Source organism: Capra hircus, chromosome 13 (assembly GCF_001704415.2).
Source record: "Capra hircus breed San Clemente chromosome 13, ASM170441v1, whole genome shotgun sequence".
NCBI classification, from domain to species: Eukaryota; Metazoa; Chordata; class Mammalia; order Artiodactyla; family Bovidae; genus Capra; species Capra hircus.
Window position 1 is genome coordinate 12,136,792 of NC_030820.1, and position 20,893 is coordinate 12,157,684.

At 44.2% G+C, this 20,893-nt stretch overlaps 1 protein-coding gene across 1 annotated transcript in view; it reads left to right on the plus strand.

Moving 5' to 3' along the window:
• Positions 2,906–20,893, plus strand: part of ITIH2 (inter-alpha-trypsin inhibitor heavy chain 2) — a 31,643-nt gene continuing 13,655 nt past the window's right edge. The window contains exons 1-12 of the mRNA XM_005687846.3: positions 2,906–3,130; positions 5,387–5,461; positions 7,324–7,356; positions 9,657–9,826; positions 11,582–11,686; positions 12,562–12,724; positions 14,102–14,209; positions 14,829–14,957; positions 15,263–15,379; positions 18,007–18,175; positions 19,166–19,291; positions 19,962–20,143. Coding sequence (XP_005687903.2) covers positions 3,047–3,130; positions 5,387–5,461; positions 7,324–7,356; positions 9,657–9,826; positions 11,582–11,686; positions 12,562–12,724; positions 14,102–14,209; positions 14,829–14,957; positions 15,263–15,379; positions 18,007–18,175; positions 19,166–19,291; positions 19,962–20,143 — 1,461 coding nt within the window. The 5' untranslated portion in view covers positions 2,906–3,046. The remainder of the gene's footprint in view (positions 3,131–5,386; positions 5,462–7,323; positions 7,357–9,656; positions 9,827–11,581; positions 11,687–12,561; positions 12,725–14,101; positions 14,210–14,828; positions 14,958–15,262; positions 15,380–18,006; positions 18,176–19,165; positions 19,292–19,961; positions 20,144–20,893) is intronic.

Here is a 20,893-nt window from a genome sequence, read left to right on the forward strand (position 1 = left end):
GTGGAGACTCTGGAGCAGGGAGTAACTGCTTCAGAGCGGCACCTGGGTGCTGCGTTCAGCCATGGTGTGAGGGTGTTGGATTCAGAAACTGTAGCCAAGACATCCTCTAAAAAACACTGCTAGCATTCCAGAAACTTAATGAATATAATGACAGTGGAAATGGAGAGGAAGTGGAATCCAGACCAACTGGTATGTTCCCAGAAATGCTTACCACGTTCACTCTTAGCTGAGACCAAGCATTTGGTGGGGTGGGGGAACGGGGTGTGTGTGTAAATTCACTACCGAAGTCATGCAGTACACGCTTAACAAAACCAAATCAGTACTATCCGGGGTCCAACCCCACGTCATCTTCACTCATCGCAAACGCTGCTCTGTCTTCAACTAATAGATTATCTGGTTAGCTTAGACCTCTATTTTACTTAAACAAAATTAGGCGGTGTGTAAAACAAGTGATTTTCTTTGTTCTGCCAAGGTTACCTGTATTCCTTGCTGAAAATATTTTTAACTGATTTGGAATCAGTTTCTTTGCTCTTTAAATTGTTTTTTAAATGTTTAATTGTGAAATATTACAGAGGAAAATTTAAAACATACTTGTTTAATGGAAGCAAGCCAAGTGTTCATGGCAGGATGAATGGATAAAGAAAATGTGATATACACATACAGTAGATGATTATATTCAGCCTTTTTTTATGTGGACCATTTTTTTAATGTCTTTATTGAATTTGTTACAATATTGCTTCTGTTTGATGTCTTTTTTTTTTATCTTAGCTCCCTGACCAGGGATCAAACCCACTTTGGAAGGCAAAGTCTTAACCACTTGGACTGCCAGGGACGTCTGATAAATAAAGAAGGAAATCCTGACGTAAATGACAACATGAATACATCTTGAGGACGTTACGCTAAGTTAAATAAGCCAGTCACAAAAGGACAAATATTGGATGATTCCACTTACACAAGGTATGTAAGGTAATCGTACTCACAGAAAAAACAAGTCGAATGGTGGTTGCCAGGAGCTGGGGGGAGGCGGAATGGAGAATTATTGTTTACTGGGGACAGGGTTTTAGTTTTGCTAGATGAACAATTTCTAGAGAGAGGCACTTCACAACGATGTGCACAGTTACTAATCTTAGATTTAATTCTCCTCTTTCTTTTATTATTATTTGCTATAACGTCTGTCTTAACCCGATACCATCTTTGTAACCCCCATTTTCAAGTATTTAGAAAAAATAAGATAGACTTAAATGCAATCTCAACTTTCAGTCTGCATTTGTCCCTTGGAGATAATATGTAAATCTTAGAGACAGCATACAGCTGAACATTAAAAAAAAAATCAGTAACCCTTCATAATCTTACAGATAAATGTAATCCATTTGCATTTATAGTACATTTGAAGCAACACTCCCAGTTATTTTGGGCACGTGCTTGGATTTCACAAATTTGTAGTTTTTTAAAGGTCATCTTGCGTTATTTGAATGTCAATTTATCTTCTTTGGTATGGTTATTTTCTCTTTCCACTTGCCTTGTTTTTGAAATAAACTTTAAGCCATGTCCCTTTAAAATAAACCAGAAGACAATCTCAAAAAAGTGATCTGTTTGTCCTGGGTTCACTGCAATCCACAAGGTGAGTGTCAGGTCCATGGAAAGCAGCCAAGTCTGGTCGGTACCGATCTAGTAGAAACAGCCCTACATCGCAGGTCACACGGGTCATCACAGACTTCCTGTTTTCATGGGGTGCAAGTTCCCTTGTGTTAGTGAACTTTTAGAGAAATTATTTCAGCAGCAGCTCTCTGACCAGGTGCTGGATCAAACAACTTTGGACAGAAAGGCGGTAGTTCCATCCTGGTAAAGGAAACTGCCAGAAAAGACATGGGAGCTGGGCAGACTGACGTCCACAGCCTGGCTGTGTGAAAGCAGATGTCTGGAGTAGAGGCTCAAGAAAAAGTTTCATCAAATAGACTGGTCACCCAGCTTGGGGACCACAGGTAAATTTTAGTCTAAATTCACACCCGGAACCCCGATCCCAGGGAGGGAACCCAGGGTGCCTCTCCTGGGACCTACTGAACTTTGATTCTCAACCTTGAATCAAGTCCCCACTTGCTGACTGTGAGATGGGGAATCAATTACCGAACCTTCTTTGCCTCCATTGTGAATGGAGATAAATGTAGTACACACCTGATATGGCTCATTCATAGCTGAAAAGCAAAGGGCTAAAGTTAATGCAAGTAAAGGGACCGATACCACAGAGAGCTTCATGAACCCTAGTCATCACTGTTACTAGGATTCCTGACTGTGAGCAGGAAGGGATTCCAGGCTGGGCTGTCCCTGGTTCTGGGACTAGGGGGAGCTGATTTTCCACCGACCTGAGTGAGGCTGACCGGAATCAGTGGGAACAGACCCTGTTCTCTTCATCAGAGATGTCCCCGAAGCTTCCTCGCAGCAGGGCGTGCCTCCCACACTGCTTCTCACCCAGTTCTTTCAAGAAATAGGTTCTCGGTAATCAAAGGGAGAGGGAAAAAAGCACTGCTCATGAATGCTTTGCTCAGAAACTCTGGGGTTTCTTCTTCTCCTTTCCCTAAATTCCTCCTGCTTTCACTTAAACCAAAGGATTTTGTTTCCAGAAACTTTTTAACTTTAGGTTTTTCCCATCTGACTCAGTTTCTCGGGAAAGTTCCTCACCTGATCTCTCAAAGAGGATGGCACTGACCTTTAGATCTCTTTGATTTTAAGATGAACAGAAATCAGCAGAAAGGGAAAAAAAAAATACCACACATTCATCTGACCCTGACATACTCTCACAGCCCAGGGACTGCCTCTGGCTTAGCTGTTTGAATAACCTCTGGGTATCTGATCTACCCCTAGAGCTTAAGTTTGAACTCCAGAACAAATATTTGTCCTGTTTGGAGCAAAGTTTGAGAGCTCTCTTCTCTTTTCTTCTTTTTAAAGCCCAACTGTACTGCTCTGCCGTCCCTGTCTGATCGTGGTTCAGGGGACACTGGGCTCCTCCCCAGAGCCCCCACCTGAGAGCTGGGCAGAGGCACCCGGCGCGATGAAGGGGCTCACGTGCTTTTTCCTCTGCTTCTTCCTTTCTGAATCGAGAGGCTTTGAAATCCCCACCAATGGACTTTCAGAAGTAAGTACTTCCAGAAGACTCCTTGCTGTAGGCCCCCTGTGTTAGTTTGGTAAATAGAGTGTCGCTCAGTCGTGTCTGACTCTTTGTGACCCCATGGACCATGGCCCACCAGCCTCCTGTGTCCATGGGATTCTCCAGGCAAGAATCCTGGAGTGGGTAGCCATTCCCTTCTCCAGGGGATTTTCCCGACCCAGGGATTGAACCTGGGTCTCCTGCATTGCAGGTGAATTCTTTACCATCTGAGCCACCAGGGAAGCCTGTTACCTGTTGCTGTTCAAGGACTGTATCCTGCGAGGGTTAGAAATTTATGATAAAGTTCATCTGAGTAGAAGTGTTCGCTGTTGAAATTACTCAAATATGTATTTACCCTTTAAAGCATTAATGGGCTTTTCATGAGAATTGAGTTCATGGGCTGGCCCCATAGTGTAGCATTTATGGAGTACAGCTGCCCCTCCCTATCTCAGAAACTTATAAGGTTTAAGCGACATTTGTAAACTACCCAGCACAGTGCAAACCTGAGCAAGAACTTGATAATTATTAGCTCTCGTAACTATTATTGTAAAATACCATTGTTATTCTTTTATGTAAGAGTATAAGAAAAGTCATTTTCAAAGCACTCTGGTTGAGGGACTTCCCCGACTCACTGGAAAAGAGCCTGATGCTGGGGAAGATTGAAGGCAAAAGGAGAGAGGGGCAGCAGAGGTTGAGATGGTTGGATGGCACCACTGACTCAATGGCCATAAATCTGAGCAAACTCCAGGAGATAGTAAAAGACAGGCAGTTGCAAAGAGTCGGACATGACTTAGTGACTGAACAACAACAAACAGCTGATGACCCAGTGGCTAGGATTCCAAGCTCCCAACGCACGGGTCCTGGGTTCAATCCCTGGTCAGGGAACTAGATCTTGCATGCTGCAACTAAGACCCAGAACAGCCAACTGTTGTTTGTCATACCTAAGTGAACAGCGATTTCCAAGTTAAGGGCATTTAATGTTCCTGTTAAAGGGGAAGATGGATGATGCAGCAGGCAGAGTATAGGAATTATTTCCAAGGAGCTTAAGGTTTTCCCTTCAGACCCTTGATCATCCTCAGCATGATGAAAGTCTTGGACTGAAAGGCATAGAAGAGCTATTCTGATACTAGAAAAGCTACATGTATTCTGGGAATATCCTGGAAGATGCAGCGGCTTGTGATACTTACAGGGTGGATTATGTACACAAATGCCAAAGAACAAGATGGCATATGTGCAAGAAAAAAAAAAATCACTGTCTGCCTAGAAATTATCATATTTTCCAACACTTTAGAAACCACCAGAGTGTGTTGGAAGCCTCATTGATGGAGCCAGGAATTGGAGGCAAGATTTCCAAAGGTGCTTGTGCTTTTTCAGTCACTTACTGGTATTCCTTTCATATCGACGTTTCTAACATCTTATTAGACACTTCTGGCTACGCAACTCTTCCCCCAGGTACCTCCCTGTCATCTTCAGGCAAAGCAGGAAATGAATTCCTGGATCCACCAAGCTTGGAGATGTTAACTCCTAGTTACTCACCTCCGAGATATAACCAGCAAACAAATAGATTAAAGAAATCATTGTACCAGACAGAGAAAACAACTTTTGGTTACCAAAGGGAAAAGGGGAGAGGGATAAATTAGGGGTTGGGGATTAACAGATACACACTATGTATAAAATACACAACAAGGACCTACTGTATAGCATAAGAACTATATTCAATACATTGTAATATTCAACCTATAATTGGAGAAGGCAATGGCACCCCACTCCAGTACTCTTGCCTAGAAGATCTCATGGATGGAGGAGCCTGGTAGGCTGCAGTCCATGGGATCGCGAAGAGTCGGACACGACTGAGCGACTTCACGTTCACTTTTCACTTTGATGCATTGGAGAAGGAAATGGCAACCCTCTCCAGTGTTCTTGCCTGGAGAATCCCAGGGACGGGGGAGCCTGGTGGGCTGCCGTCTCTGGGGTTGCACAGAGTCGGACATGACTGAACCAATTTAGCAGCAGCAGAAACTTATAATGGAAAAGAATCTGTATATGTGTGGATATATAACTGAATCACTGTTATACACCGGAAACATTGCAAATCAGCTATTAATTTTTTAAAAAAGACATATAAAAAATGAGATTGCACAGAAAACAAGATATAGAAAACAAGAAAAAATAATATATTAAATACTTTTTGCCTGTCACCAGCTGCCTTTTTTTCACTGATGGAAATACACATCCTGATTTAAGTTTGCAGGCTATGGAGACCTTGTGGAGTCGGCTCCAGGCAAATTCCAGTTTGTGCCAGAGAATCGGAGGTATCAGGTACAGTAGACCTCAGTTCCGAAAGGGAAAATAAGTGCAAGAGATCATGAATGAAAAAATAGGAAAAGGACTGAGATGCTTTTTGCTACATTTTCCCAGGAGCTTGTTTTTCTTAGCAGCAAAGAGTCCAGTAGTAGTATACTCGGGAGAAACACAGTTCAGCTGAAATGAAGGGAAACCTCCACACGACTGTCCATCTCTGAACGCAGTGGTCATGTTGTTCACTTAAACCATACGTGGCTACGTGTTTTCTTCAAAGCTTAAGATTATGGGATGGTTTTACTGTCATATATGGAAGGATTTCCTCCTAGGAGGACATTTTTTGTGGCCTCCTCGTGGGGCCACACATGCTACCCCACTGGTCACGGTCACTACTGTCTTGGGGAGCCGCTCAGAGAGCACAGGGAACCTAGCCACTCTGAAGGCCGTCTCCAGTTGTTAAGATTGCACCTTCCATCGCAGGGAGCATGGGCTCAATCCCTGGTCCAGGAGCTAAGACCCCACATGGCTTGTGGCCAAAAAACCAAAACATAATACAGAAGAATATTATAACAAATTCAATAAAGACTTTAAAAGTGGTCCACATCAAAAAGATTTAAGAGAAAAAAAAAGAAACCCCATAGGTAAATCCTCATGTCAGGGTCTTCATCTAAAAGACAAAACTTAAAGAGCTGCTGAGAATTACATTCAAAGATCTGAAAAAGACCCATGGACATAGAAAACAAACTCATAGTTACCAAAGAGAAAAGGGGGAGAGGGATAAGTTAGGAGGTTGGGACTGACAGATACACACTACTGTATAGAAAATAGATGGCCAGGAATTCCCTGGCTGTCTGCTGGTTAGCACTCTGTTCTTCCACTGCAGAGGGCATGGGTTCAATCCCTTGTTGGGGAACTAAGATCATGGAAGCCGAGCAGCACGGCCAAAAACGAAAATAGATAACCAGCAAAGACTTATATAGCACAGAGAAATATACTCAGTGTTTTGTAATAACCTATAAGGGAAAATAATCTGACAAAAAATAGATATGTAGAAATAACTGAATCACTTTGCTGTACATCTGAAACTAACACAACACTGTAAATCAACCTTGCTTCAATTAAAAAAAACAAAGTCTAAAAGAAGGCAACCGTTGGCCTTACTATGTCATATAACACTCCTGAAAATTTCAGCTCACCCCAAAGCAGGCAAGCTAAGCTCTACTAACCCACACCTGAATTATTACTTTAAAATCCATCTGACATTAAATGCTCACCCATCACTCTAAAGCCAGCCTGCTTTCCATGCCACAGGACAGTCATTCATGTGGATAAATCTGTAGCATGGCAGTTAGAATACAGGATTTTCCATCTGCCAATTACCATGTTTAACTCAGGGGCTATGCCAAGGAGAAGACGCATGCATTTCAGCTCCCGTGTTGCTGCGTCTAATGGAAGAGACAGACATGCTTTCCCACTATCTGGGTTTGAAGGAAGGAATTTTGCTGCTATGAAAACACTCAGACAAACAGGTGTTTTTCTTTGAATTAATGAGGTGGTTTTTACAGGATAAAGGTGATCTGTGCCACTCAGTGTGAGCTCAGTTGAATATTTTCATTTAAAAACATTGGTTTTAACATTGTATCAGAGAATGATGGGCATGCCACCGAAAGACAGCCGAGACACTGAGACACTTATGGTAGCACCCCAGGGGGAAACTAGCATTTAAGAATATTTGATAGTTATGTCTCGGTTCCAGTGAATCAATCAGAGTTCAGTATGGAAGGAGAAAATATTTCTTGACTGAGAGAAAACAGTTTTTGCCGTCAAGGCAGTAAGCAACACGCTTCTGAAGAATGATTTTATCCAACTTCCTTTCACAGAGAAGTATTTCTGGAGAATCTGGAGAAAGGATGGTAAGTGTACCTTGATTTTGTTAAAAATTGATGTCTGAATGACTTTTCTGTTACCTATTATCAAGAAATCAATACGGCTGCCTTTTTTCTTCTGCACCAAGAGCGATTACCTGACTTTCGAAATACCTGTTTGCCCAATTCTGTTTGGAAGTGTGTCTAAAATTCAGTATGAGAGGGTGGAGTGCGTAAGCAACCAGGAGAGATGTCCCCAGGAGCTGAAAATGTCCCTTCTCTTTACGTTGGCAATTTTTGCCAACAGCACAGGTTTTTGGTTTTTTTTAAGAATACAGACTGTATATTGATTCCAATATAATGGCTTTGATTTAAAATAGGACACCTAACAGCTTTAGTGAGTGTGGAAAAGGCACTCTTAAACACGACATGGCCCGATTCCCTGAGCCGTCTGGTGTATTCTAAGTCCCCTACATACAAACAAGTCCCATTCCAAGAGTGAGTTTGTACGTCCAACAAAGTTAACCTAAGTACACAACCAACACAATCAGCTCTATGTGGCTGTACTGTCGTAGGTTTAGAATACCTTTCATACAAAGAATACATAAAAAGACTGACACAAAAACATAAAGACCGTTTTTAATCGGACCGTACAGTACCTGGAGAAGTACAGTAGTCCAGCGCAACTGCTGGCATACAGGGACTGGCGTGGAGTGAACAGGACTGAGGAGTCACTGATGGAGGAGGGAGAGGGGGTGGCAGACGGTGGGGCTGAAGGGCCGTCAGCAGTAAGAGACAGAGGGCAAGCTGCTGTTTCACTCATGTCTGATGTTGATGGCGCACGCTCCAGTTCCTTGCTGGAGCCAGATGCTTATTAGCATCTTTGAAAATTTGCAGCTGCACCTCGAAGGTCCATATGTATGTAGGGGCTTACTGTAGCTCCTCCTGTGGCAGGAAGACATCAGAAGGAAAGTTGTTTCCTTGGCTTCATGGTCTGAATGGACAGCAGCTGTGAGAAGCTCTGGGTTAAGGGGGAGGAAGGACAAACAGCTTTAGCCTGGGTTTTATCTTTGCTTGAGGTGAGCTGGATGTTAACAAGTTGAAAGATTTAATCTTGGATGACGATGTTTGGGGAAAATGACACCTAGTATGGGCTTCCCTGGTGGTGCAGAGGTTAAAGCGTCTGCCTGCAATGTGGGAGACCTGGGTTCGATCCCTGGGTCGGGAAGATCCGCTGGAGAAGGAAATGGCAACCCACTCCAGTATTCTTGCCTGGAGAATCCCATGGACAGAGGAGCTTGGTGGGCTACAGTCCACAGGTCGCAAAGAGTCGGACTCAACTGAGTGACTTCACTTCATTGAAATAAGTAAAACGCTTTGAAAAACAAAGCAGAAACCAGTGGGTCCCATCACTGCCACAATCCTGGCAGTTTAGAGGCACCTCTTAAAAGATGCATGTTTTCAGTGCTTTATCTTTGAGCATATGGATACTGGAACTGCCTTAAATCAATAGAGAAGGGTTGGGAACCAGGTCCAGAGTGCTGGACCAGTCACCGCATCAAAATGCTCCTTGCAAGATGTTCTGTTCTTCACTCATACCCATCAGCATTCTCATGCGTGCGTGCTAAGTTGCTTCAGTTGTGTCCAACTCTTTGTGACCCCATGGACTGTAGCGCGTCAGGCTCCCCTGTTCACAGGATTCTCCAGGCAAGAATACTGGAGTGGGTAGCCATTCTTTTCTCCAGGAGATTTTCCCGATCCAGATTGAACCCGAGTCTCCCACATTGCAGGCAGGTTCTTTACCGTCTGAGCCACCAGGGAAGCCTAGCTCTCCTGTCAAACTATATCTCATAGTTTGTTTTGATTGGGGAAACAACAGGAGGACTGGGAAAAGGTGAAATTGCAGTAGATGAGGTTCAAGAAGGTAGGTAGCAGTGTGGGGCTTTGGGGACCACCTGTGTGTTCCACCCCACTGTACCCCAGGAAGAGCCTGGGTCCCCTTTCTACACTGCACACCCATATCCTTTCCTGCCCTCTGGCCCTGTATTCAGAGTTATTTCCTGCACTTTCATAATCCAATCTTGCTTCCCCACAACCATTTCCTCCTCATAGTCTAACTTTCAGAATCAGTGTTAATAGACTCACAGCACTGGAGAGGCATCCCAAGATTTCTTAAAACAAGAGCGAGCTTCTGCCTGCAGGATATCCCAAGAATTTAGGAGAACGCTTAGTAAAAGCTGAGTTATATACTTAATGATGCCTTAGAATTTTTTGCAGTCATCATCAAATATGCACTGACGTTCTGTCATTTTTCTCCGAGTACAGTTGTCTTTTCTTGCCGATTTCAGGAAGATGTTGATCAAGTGACTCTTTATAGTTATAAAGTCCAGTCTACTATTACTTCTCGAGTGGCCAACACTGTTATCCAGACCAAAGTGGTGAACCACTCTCCACAGCCTCAAAATGTTGTGTTTGACGTGCAGATTCCCAAAGGAGCCTTCATCTCCAACTTCTCCATGTGAGTAACTCCCACTCAGAACCGGAAACTGGATATGCTCTGCTCACAGGATCAAACCCCTCTCAGAGTGGACCTTTAGTGCCTCAACTCTTCATGGCTCTGTACCCAGCATCTTTGTTGTTGTTGTTTAATTGCTAAGTTTTATCTGACTCTCTGCTACCCTATGGACTGTAGCCCACCAGGCTTCTTTGTCCATGGGATTTCCCAGGCAAGAATACTGGAACAGGTCTGCCATCTCCTCCTCCAGGGGATCTTCCTGAACTAAGGACTGAACTCAAGTCTCCTGCATTGGCAGGTGAATTCTTTACCACGTAATTTACCAGGGAAGCCCAGAGTGGACCCTGGTGGTCAGCAATTCCAGGAGTTCTCACTTTCAGAGTTGTGGACCCACTGGACATTGAGTCATCTTGGGGTGGGACCCAATAATCTGCTTCTGTTCAGAGTAACAGAATTTGCAAAGGATTTGTTTTTGTTTTCTAATGAGTGAAAACATCCTTAAGCCTGTCTCTATGGCAGTAATCTCCCACTTCCTTAGGGAGAGGCCATATGTTCTATTTTGTTTCAAAAACTCTAATCAGACTGTTCTGACCAATCATTGTTCGGACAGATTAGGTGACAGCAAGCGAAGAGGAAGGTAGGTAGAAACAGAGATGACAAGAGAGGACAGAGATCCCCCCGGGAGATGTTCGAAAGAGAAACACAAACTTGGCAGGGATCGAGCAGCACTTTTCCCCATCTTTCTTTGCTCTTTTCCACCCTTGAAGGGTGGAAGGATCTTGAAGGATCCTTAATACATGGAAGAATGATCCTATAAACCACATGTCAGCCAGATAGCTAGTTTACTAGCCACAGCCCAAGGCACATTTGTCATTCCAAAGGGATGCACCGGAGAATAACCCTTAATCCAAAGGGTGAACCTGGAAAATGAAGAAATATTTTTTGAAATTTTGCCTTGGAGTATAGTTGACCCACAATGTTGTGTTAGTTTCAGGTGTACAGCAAAGTGATCCAGTTATACAGCTGTATATGTCCATCCTTTTGCGGATCCTTTCCCCATGTAGGTTATTACAGAATATTGAGTAAAGTTCCCTGTGCTATACAGCAGCTCATTGTTACTTATTTCATACATAGTGGTGTGTGTGTGTTAATCCCAAACTCCTAATTTATCACTTCCCCTTCACATTTCCCCTTTGGTAACCATATGTTTGTTTTCAAAGTTTGTTTCTGTTTTGTAAATTAGTTCGTCTGTATCAATTTTGGGGGGCATTCCACATATAAGTAATATTATGTGATGTTTGTGTTTCTCTGACTAACTTCACTTAGTCTGATGATTTCTGAGTCCATCCATATTACTGCAAGTGGCATTATTTCATTCTTTTTTATGGCTGAGCACTATTCCAGTGTGCATCTGTACCGCATCTGTATCCAGTCCTCTGCTGGTGGACACTTAGGTTGCTTCCATGTCTTGGCTGTTGTAAATAGTGCTGCTTTGAATGCTGGGGAAGAAGCATCTTAAACACAAGTAACAACATGGGAGAGAAAGCTTCTAGTACAGGAGCCTACCTCATCTATCTTAAATCACACTACCAGATAAAGAAACTCCTTTTATGAAACCTGCAAATGTCTCTCTACTTGAAGTTTCCTTCCAGGTGCAAAATGATAAATAATTCATTAAGTCCACCCGGTTGGGTTGTTGGCTCGTTTGTTCATTGTGCTTCTATTCAGACCAACTGTGGGCCTTCTGTCATTTTTTAGGACTGTGGATGGCACAACTTTTACTAGTTCTATTAAGGAGAAAACCGTGGGCCGAGCCCTCTACGCACAGGCGAGAGCAAAAGGCAAGACAGCAGGACTGGTGAGGTAAGGGCAGGGTCCCCATCCATTGCTGCCTGTGCTCAAGCCCATTCCCTGCACAGCAAGCCAGCCCCCAGGAAGGCAGAGAAGCTCGTCCTCTGCTAGGTCGCTTCTTTGTGGTACTTCCCTGATCCCACACGATCCGATTACCCACAATCTCACCTTGCTTGTTTACCATTTAAATTTTTTTTTTAATTGCTGACTGTTTCTCCTAAGGCTCAAATCACCCTCATTTGACAACTCTGCTGTTTTCTCTTTAAAACCATAAACACTTCAAGATGAGTGATCACATTGGACTTGGTGCGTACGGGAGTAAATAAGGCATTAGTGCTGGAAATACATAGTCAATTTGAAATAACAGATGTCTTCTTTATGAAGGCTTTTAAAAATGTAAAGAATCCCTAGAATGAGTCTCACCAGCAGTAGGGGAAAGGTGTGCTGTCCTTCGGATCATCTAAACTGGGATTGCGTTCCGACCCTACAACTGACTCGCATGTGATCTCAAGAGGGTTACTTACCCTTTATGAACCTCATTTGTCATCACTTGCTAAATGAAGGTCTTCGTGTCCATCTTTTAGAGCGGCTATAATAGCAGTGATATGTGTCAAGTTCCTGGCAGGTAATAGGGGATCAATAACCAGTGGCTCTTTGCAGCTGACACTCAGATCTATAAGAAGCTCAGCAAGAAAAAGATCAGGTAGGAGAGGGGAGGGGAATTCCAGGCTAGAGGAAAGAAATCGATCTAGAAGTTGCCGTTATCTCTACTGGACCTACCGTTCGTTCTCCTAAGCAATGAGCAGGCAGCTAGCCCAGGGCAGCCTGGACGCCCTCTGTGTAGATTCTACATGTAATAACTTATGGGGGCGGGCTCACATGTTTAGGAGCAGAGCTCTGGATATGGAGGACTTCAAAACCGAAGTGAGCATTGCCCCTGGAGCAAAGGTGCAGTTTGAACTTCATTACCAGGAAGTGAAGTGGAGGAAGCTGGGGTCCTACGAGCACAGAGTCCACCTGAAGCCAGGACGACTGGCCAAGCACCTGGAGGTGAGCCCTCCCTCCTCGAGCTGGGTCCCCATCTGTGCTTTCCGTTCATCTTCTCTTCGTGGTGTTCCACGCCACTTGACACTGCAGGACAGGGTGGTGTATGGAAATTGACTCTGGGTTTGGAGGAAGGAAGTGCCACTTCCTAACACATCTCAAGGCTAGCTCATCTCCTTATTTGCTGTGTCAATTTCCTGTGGCTGCTGTAGCAAATGATTGCACACAGGGGGCTTATAACAACAGAGATGTCTTCTTACACAGTTCTGGGGGTGCAGACTGAAGTCAAGGTGTCGGCAGGGCTCTTGGGGAGGGTCTGTCCCTTGCTGCTTCCGTGGTCTGGAAGCAGGTGGCATTCCTTGACTTGTGGCCTCGTGGCCCGTCATTCTGACCCATGTCTCCCTGCTTATGTCGCCGCCTCCTCTGAGTGTCTCAAATGTCCCTCTGCTCTAGTAAGAATATTTGTCATGGATTTCGGGCCCACCGGCTAGTTCAGGATGATCACATCTCAAGATCCTTTACTGTATCCGCAAAGATCCTTTTTCCAAATCAGGTAGCAGTTTCAGCTTCCAAAGATTTAATGTAGACATGCCTTTGGTGGGGGGTGGGGGTGGGGGGACCATTCAACCTCTACACTGACCTTCCAACTAATGCTGATCCTCAATTTTCTCATCTGTGAAGAGTATCATCTTAGGTTCCTTGGTTCTAAGTGCGATGAACTTCTGGAAATAGGTGGCTAATAACAGGAGGTCAGTGAAGGTTGAGTTTGTTGTCTTTGCTCCACGTTCCCCCCGTTGCACCCCAACTCTCATCACCTAGAGAGCAGTGCCTGTGCAGGGCCACTTGAACTCGCTTCTGCTGTAGTCTTCACCTCTTGCCTTGAGAACTGAGCTGCTCTTTTCTTGGCTCTAAACTTGTTAACATCATGTGAATGTTTGTGTAAGAGGCAGAGGAGGGCTGGCTGGAAGAAACCCAGGGAAGAACACAATGCACCTGGTCTCTGTTTGACACAGATGATGGTGAAGCAGACAGATTGAAAATTGTCTGTAGACGGAGAAGATTCAAAGGGATGAATGGATCATGTAAAATTTTCTTATAAATAAGAATGGGATGGAGTAGAAGGAGAATTAAATTCCAGAGGAATGAAGCAATAGAAAGGGAGCACCGAGTTGCCCAGAGGGCCTTTCAGCCTCCCTGGTGAGATGCATCATATCACACAGGATTTAAAGAACTTGCCGAAGGGATGGTGGAGCCATGCTAGGTCATCTTTGGGAGATCTGGAGAGGAAGGGAGCAGCAGAGGACTTAGAATTGATAATCATACTTCTTGCTCAAAAAGTCTTGAAAGATGTTCTAATGCTTTAAGTAACTTTCCCACTTCTAGGTAGATGTGTGGATTATTGAACCTCAAGGACTAAGATCTCTTCATGTTCTGGACACATTTGATGGGCATTTTGATGGCGTTCCCGTTATATCTAAAGGACACCAGAAGGTACCACAAGAAGTGACGTGACAGAGTCTGAGTGGCCACTGGTTTGCAGGTTTTCCTCTCCCTCTCTGCTCTAGGGGATGGAAGAGTTGTCAGGTGCTGAGCTCAGGGAACTTAGGAACTGTGATCCCTGAGCAAAGTCTTGGGCCTCCTACAGGACATACAGAACGAAACCAATTGTTTCATTGCATTGTGACCAGTGTCTGTCCATTTTGAAGCCCATCCCCCCAAGTCACCCACTGGACTGGTAGCTAAAAGACAGTCTTCACATAATATATAGAGAATTTTCCTTAATCACTGCGACAGATACTCAGCTTAATTCTCTCTGCCTCAATGGCCAATAGTAACCACCTTTGGAGGGGTCAAAGTCCTCTAAGAACTTTTTGCCAACTCTTTCTTCCATGGGGTGGGGGTAAGGGGGAGGGAGGAATTCTTCGAATCTCTTATAAAGGACCGAAGCCTGGCCAGCAGCACTGCAGGCTGCTAGATGCGCCTCTGATAGGACCACTGATGCTGCCTGGGTGCAGAGTGGCCCTGGACCTTCCCCTGTGTGCATGAAAAGGTATTCCCCCGGGACAGGGAGGGGGAAGAGAACGGGGTCTGACACCATTGCTCTTTCCAGGCACACGTTGCCTTCAAGCCCACGGTGGCGCAACAGAGAAAATGCCTCAACTGCTCAGAGACGATGGTGGACGGCGAGCTGGTGGTGATGTATGATGTGAACAGAGAGGAGAAGGTTGGGGAACTTCAGGTGGGTACAAACAATTCTCAGAGGCCAGCACTGCCTGAGCCAAAGATCTGTTTCTTGTTGAATAAAGCCCCAGGGAAATGCCCTGGGAGGTAAACTGCAGAGAGGCTGGGCCCTTTCAGGAAAGGACGGAGCGGGCGCAGGAAGAAGGGAGAGATGGACGTAGCCAAGCCTCTGTTCTCTTCTTTACGACCATCATGCCTCCTGCCCCCCGTGGTCTCCTTTCCCCTCTCAGTCCCCAGACCCTTATCCTCCTCCATGCCAAACACTGGTAATGGTTTGGCTCACAAATATGTCCTGTTTTTCAGATATTTAATGGATATTTTGTCCACTTCTTTGCTCCTGAGAACATGGACCCAATTCCCAAAAACATCCTGTTTGTCATCGACGTTAGTGGCTCAATGTGGGGAATTAAAATGAAACAGGTGAGTAGCCCTGGGTTGCAGTGGTACCCAGGACTCCATGCCTTCTCTGGTCCCCTCGTGATGGTGCAGGGGTTTGAGACCCGTTCCCCCTACAGCTAGTCTTAGTTCAGGCTGCTCACAAAGCAACAGAGGCCGGGTGACTTCTGAACAGGAGAAATTTATCTCAAAACTCGCCTTTTTGAAAAATTTCGCCTCCATATAACCTTTTCTCACTCTGCTCAGGCTTCTGCTTCATATTCCTTTTGTTCTCCTGCATGACATTTTAGATGAATATCTTGCCATTGTGCATGAATAACTTTGAAAACGTTTAATGCAGTTTTTCTAATTATATTGTAATTCCTTGAGGGTGCTCATTCCGTCTCATGTCTTCCCAGTTTGGAGTTCCACATGGCCCCTTCAGTGTTAATGGTGTAGGTGCAGTTGCAACAAGGACATTCCTAGTCCACCCATTCATCTAGTGTGAACCAACCAGTGAATCTCTGTTCATTCAACAATCACTTACGACCACCCAAGTGTTCACTACTGTTCTAGGATCCAAAAGACGGCAAAGACTTGGCCCCGCCCACCTCTGTCACCAGGTTCTCAGCAGTGCACTTGTGACATTTGGGGCTGATGAACCCGTATCGTGGGGACCACACTGTACATTCTAGGATGTTTAGCAACATCTATTCACTAGATGAAATAGAACTCACCCTCCTGGTCATGATAGTCAAAGATGGCCACAGAGGGCTTCCCTAGTGGTCCAGTGGCTAAGAATGGCTAAGAATAGGCCTTGCAGTGCAGGAGACATGGGTTCGATCCCTGATCTGGGAAGATCCCACATGCCGCGAGGCAACTAAGCCTGCGAACTGCAACTAACTAGAGAAAGCCTGCACACAGCAACAAAGGCACAGCATGGCTAAAATAAATAAATAAAATTCAAAGTTTAAAAAAAGAATGAGAAAGAAGGTGGTCTTCTCCCCCTCCACATTTACAAAAGTGTCTTCAGACATTGTCAAATGTCCCCTGGGGAGAAAATTATCATTTGAGAACTACTGCCCTAATACAACAGTTTATTTCTTCCTTCCTTCCCTCATTTAACAAGTATTTATTAAGCACCTGCCTTGTGTCAGGCACTTAGCTCAGCACTGAAGTTTGAGATAACTGTTACACACCCAGTGGACATGAAACATCAGGCAGGCTATTGGCTCTCCAGGTCTGGAGTTCAGAAGTGAGGTGTTGAGTGAGATATGCACTTAGGAGCCACCAGTGTGTAGAAGGTACTCGTAACAATGAGACCAGGTGAGAACACCAAGGAGGAAGTCTAGATAAGAGAAGAAAACAGAGAGTGAACCTTACACTATCCCAGTAACTAGAATACTTTGGGGAGACGAGGAGGAATCAGCCAAGAAGACCACGCCAGCAACTCTCCTTGTGGCCCAGGGGCTAAGACTCCGTGCTCCCAGTGCAGGCGGCTGGGCTTCAATCTCTGGTTAGGGAACTATATCCTGCACGCTGCAACTGAAGATCCCACATGCCACAGCGAAGACCGAAGGTCCCATGTGCTGCAACTAATACTCAGTGCAGCCGAAATAAATACATACATTTAAAAAGAAAAGAAAAGAAAAAGCAGCCAGTGAGAGGAGGAGAAAACCAAGAGCGGCTGAGGCTCTGGAAGAAGATGAGGAAGTTTTATGAGGACAGCGATGTGACCGGTTGGTCCAAATGCTGCTCAGATTGGGTCTGATGAGATGAGAAGAGTCCATTGGATTTAGCAACAGCCTTGATGAGCATAGTTTCAGTGGAGGGATGATGGTGAAAACCTGAACAGAGCAGGCTTCAGAGAGAACAGGAAAAGATTTGGAGACAGTGTGCTTACAATTCTTTTGAGGAATTTTAATGCAAAGGGAAACTGAGAACTGGGGGAAATGGATACGTTCAAGGTTTCTAAAGGCATGAGAAATGACAGTGTTATTATATGTATGGAGATGTACCAATAGAGTGACATGTATGATGCAGGAGAGGCAGAGGGCAGACACCAGTAGCCGAGACAGAGCCCAACCTAGGTCACCAGCGGATGGATTTGCATTAGGCAGGAATGCTTCTCCTAGCTCTGCATTACCAGGCATCAGGAAAAAGTGTACGGGCACAAATCCTGGCAGGGGGGAGGTTTATGGTGGCAGGGGTTGTAGAAATCTTCTTCTGATGACTTCCATTTCTCAGTGAAGTAGGATTCCAGGTCATCAGCTGAGACAGGAAGAGGGAGGTGTTGGTGGTTTGAGGATGAGAAGCAGGCATTAATGCATGAGAAGGCTGAGTAGCGGGACTTGAGAAATACATTTGATTTTCAGGCACCACAAATGGGACATCTGAGGCTCAGGATTCTCGGTGTAAAGTCAGGTTGGTGAGACTGGTCATGCATGACAAAAAAGACAGTAAAACTTTCAGTATCAAAATGCAGACAAGTCTGTCCATTCGGACGGAATAGGAGAGTGTTAGATCCGTGTCGACAGAGGTGGATTTATGAGGTTTGTGGGAGAACTATAGCTCAAGACAGTGCTTAAAATGATGAATGATTGAGCTTCCTCATTTCTTCTTAGGCTTAGAGAGTATGTAGTAAGACCCTTCTCCATTCTCTCTCGAAATAGACGGTGGAAGCAATGAAGACCATTTTGGATGACCTGAGAACTGAAGATCATTTCTCCGTGGTTGATTTCAACCACAATGTTCGAACCTGGAGAAACGATTTAGTCTCAGCTACTAAAACACAGGTTGTGGATGCCAAGAATTACATTGAGAAAATCCAGCCTAGTGGAGGTGAGTGGGTTTAGCCTAAAGCCCAGTGAGAAACTCCCACAGGATTCAGCGAAGTCCTGAGAAATATGAGAATCACTTGAGAAATATGATTCCTTACCCCAGTGGTCTTTGCCTTAATAATACATTTATTATTAAACAGTGCATACTAAGTTCATGGTGAAAGCATCATGCATACCCCATCCCACACACATTTTTAACCATTCTGTCCTCAGAAAATGGTGTCAGTAAGTGACACTAGCTTTCTTATGTCTCACATAGTAAGAGAAAGACAAATACCGTGTGATATCACTAAAATATGACATAAATGAACTTATCTACGAAACAGACTCAGACACAGAGAAGAGACTTGTGATTGCCAAGGGGAAGCAGGGGTGGGGGGGCAGGGATGGATTGAGAGTTTGGCATTAACAGATGCAAACTGTTATCTACAGAATGGATAAACAACAAGGCCTGTTGTATAGCACAGGGGACTATATTCAATATCCTGTGATAAGCCGTAATGGAAAAGAACACAAAAAAGAATGTATATTTTATATATATATATATATATATATATATATATATATATATATCTGAATTACTTTGCTCTACAGCAGAAATTAACACAACATTGTATGTCAACTAAACTTCAATTTGAAAAAGGGGAAAAAACACATAGAATAACACACAATTGTCTGCAGAACAGTATCCAAGTATATCAGCAAGGCTGAATAGGCAACTTCAAGTTGGTGGTTAACAAAATGACTAGTGCTTTGAAACGGTTACTTCATCTCTAAGGGAACTATTCACTATTAATACAAAGTGAATATTTTACTCCACTGGGGGATCTGGACCAGCCTGGGTAAAATTTAGAAAATAGTCGAATGATTTGGATACTGAATGAACTATACGTGAGTCATCACCAGACAGATGAACCTGGGCTCAAGACGTGGTTGTTTCTATGGAAAATCAGAGTATATAACAGAACAGCATGTTCTCTGGCTTTCCCAGGCACAAATATCAACGAAGCCCTGCTGCGAGCCATCTTTATTTTGAATGAAGCCAATAACTTGGGAATGCTGGACCCCAACTCTGTCTCACTGATCATCTTGGTGTCTGATGGGGATCCAACAGTAGGTAAGCACCCCTTCCGTTTTTAGTGATACATACTTTTCCTGTTGTTTCTTGGGCACGTGATTGGCTTAAAATGGGAATTTGAATGGCATTTGCCTGAGTGTCTTAAGCCAGCTTGGACTTCGCAAGTGGCACAGTGGTACAGAATCCGCCTGTCAGTTCAGGAGATGCAAGAGACACAAGTTCAGTCCCTGGGTAGGGAAGATCCCCTGGACCAGGAAATGGCAAACCCACTCTGCTATTCTTGCCTGGGAAATCCCATGGGCAGAGGAGGCTGGCGGGCTACAGTCCGGGGGCTTGCAAGGGGTCAGATGCAACTTAGCAACTGAGCATACAGATAGCACTACACCAGTTTAAATCCATGCTTCCTAAAAGAAGAGTTTGACCCTGAAACACTCACTGCACTTAAAACAGCCTCTAGATGTTTGGGAGGGGGATGCTGAATGCCTCAGCTTCACCTCCACAATTTGCAGAAGCTTGCATTTGAATTTGAGTCTATGCTATGAGGATTGCTGATACATACTAGTGCCGTGTCTTATCTCCTCAATGTAACTACGTTGAAGCATAAGTGCATTTTTAATTGGGACGAATTTTGCCAAAACACCTTCCGGATGTTCCCAAAACTTTGTGCCATTGCCTCCTCATTCCTTTCCTTCCTGGACATCAACTTTAGGTGAACTGAAATTGTCAAAAATCCAGAAGAATGTGAGGCAGAACATACGAGACAACATCTCCTTGTTCAGTTTGGGGATAGGATTTGATGTGGACTATGACTTTTTGAAGAGACTCTCCAATGACAACCGTGGGATTGCACAACGGATTTACGGAAACCAGGACACTTCTGTCCAACTCAAGGTGACTTTGTTTTCTGTGCCTTTTTTGGTCATTGTTCACTCGAAATCATTCAGCTAGCAATATCTGATGCCTAAAAGAAGATGGCCGAATTCCAGTAAAAATTGTCATTGTTTCAGCTCTGTTAGTGTTCAGTCCCTTTCTCATGCACCCCACCCCCACTTGTATATCTGCAGTAACCGTGAGATGAGAGGCAGTAGTTGATGGGTACAAAGGTCCCTAGTCCCTGAACAGGTCTTGGGAAGCACCATCAAAGTTTCTTGAATCTCTCCAGTCCCACTACTTGTCATGGGAACTGTTCTTCCTTGAAAGTACATCAGCATTGGGACTTCCCTGGTAGTCCAGGGCTTAAGACTCTGTGCTTTCAATGAAAGGGGTGCAAGTTCAATCCCTACTTGGGGAAATAACCTACATGCCAAGAAAAAAAAATTTTTTTTTAAAGGAAAAGCATATTGGCATTTTGAAAATCAAGTTTTTTTAATGCAACACAAAGCAGACTATGGCCTGTTCGTTTCCTTAAATATAAAGGATATGTATGCATCACTTGTTTGACTAAATGGACCAAGAAAAGATTAAGGAGAAGAAGAATATATTTTACCCCACCCTCTGTTGGTACCAAGTACCATGTATCAATAGGAGCTACTGTATATAAACCTGGGGACAGGTAAGAGACAGGTTCTAATTTAGGGATATCCACCCAGATGACTTATCTTATTATGAGTGTCCATGAGCTTTTCATGCTCGTCATAACAG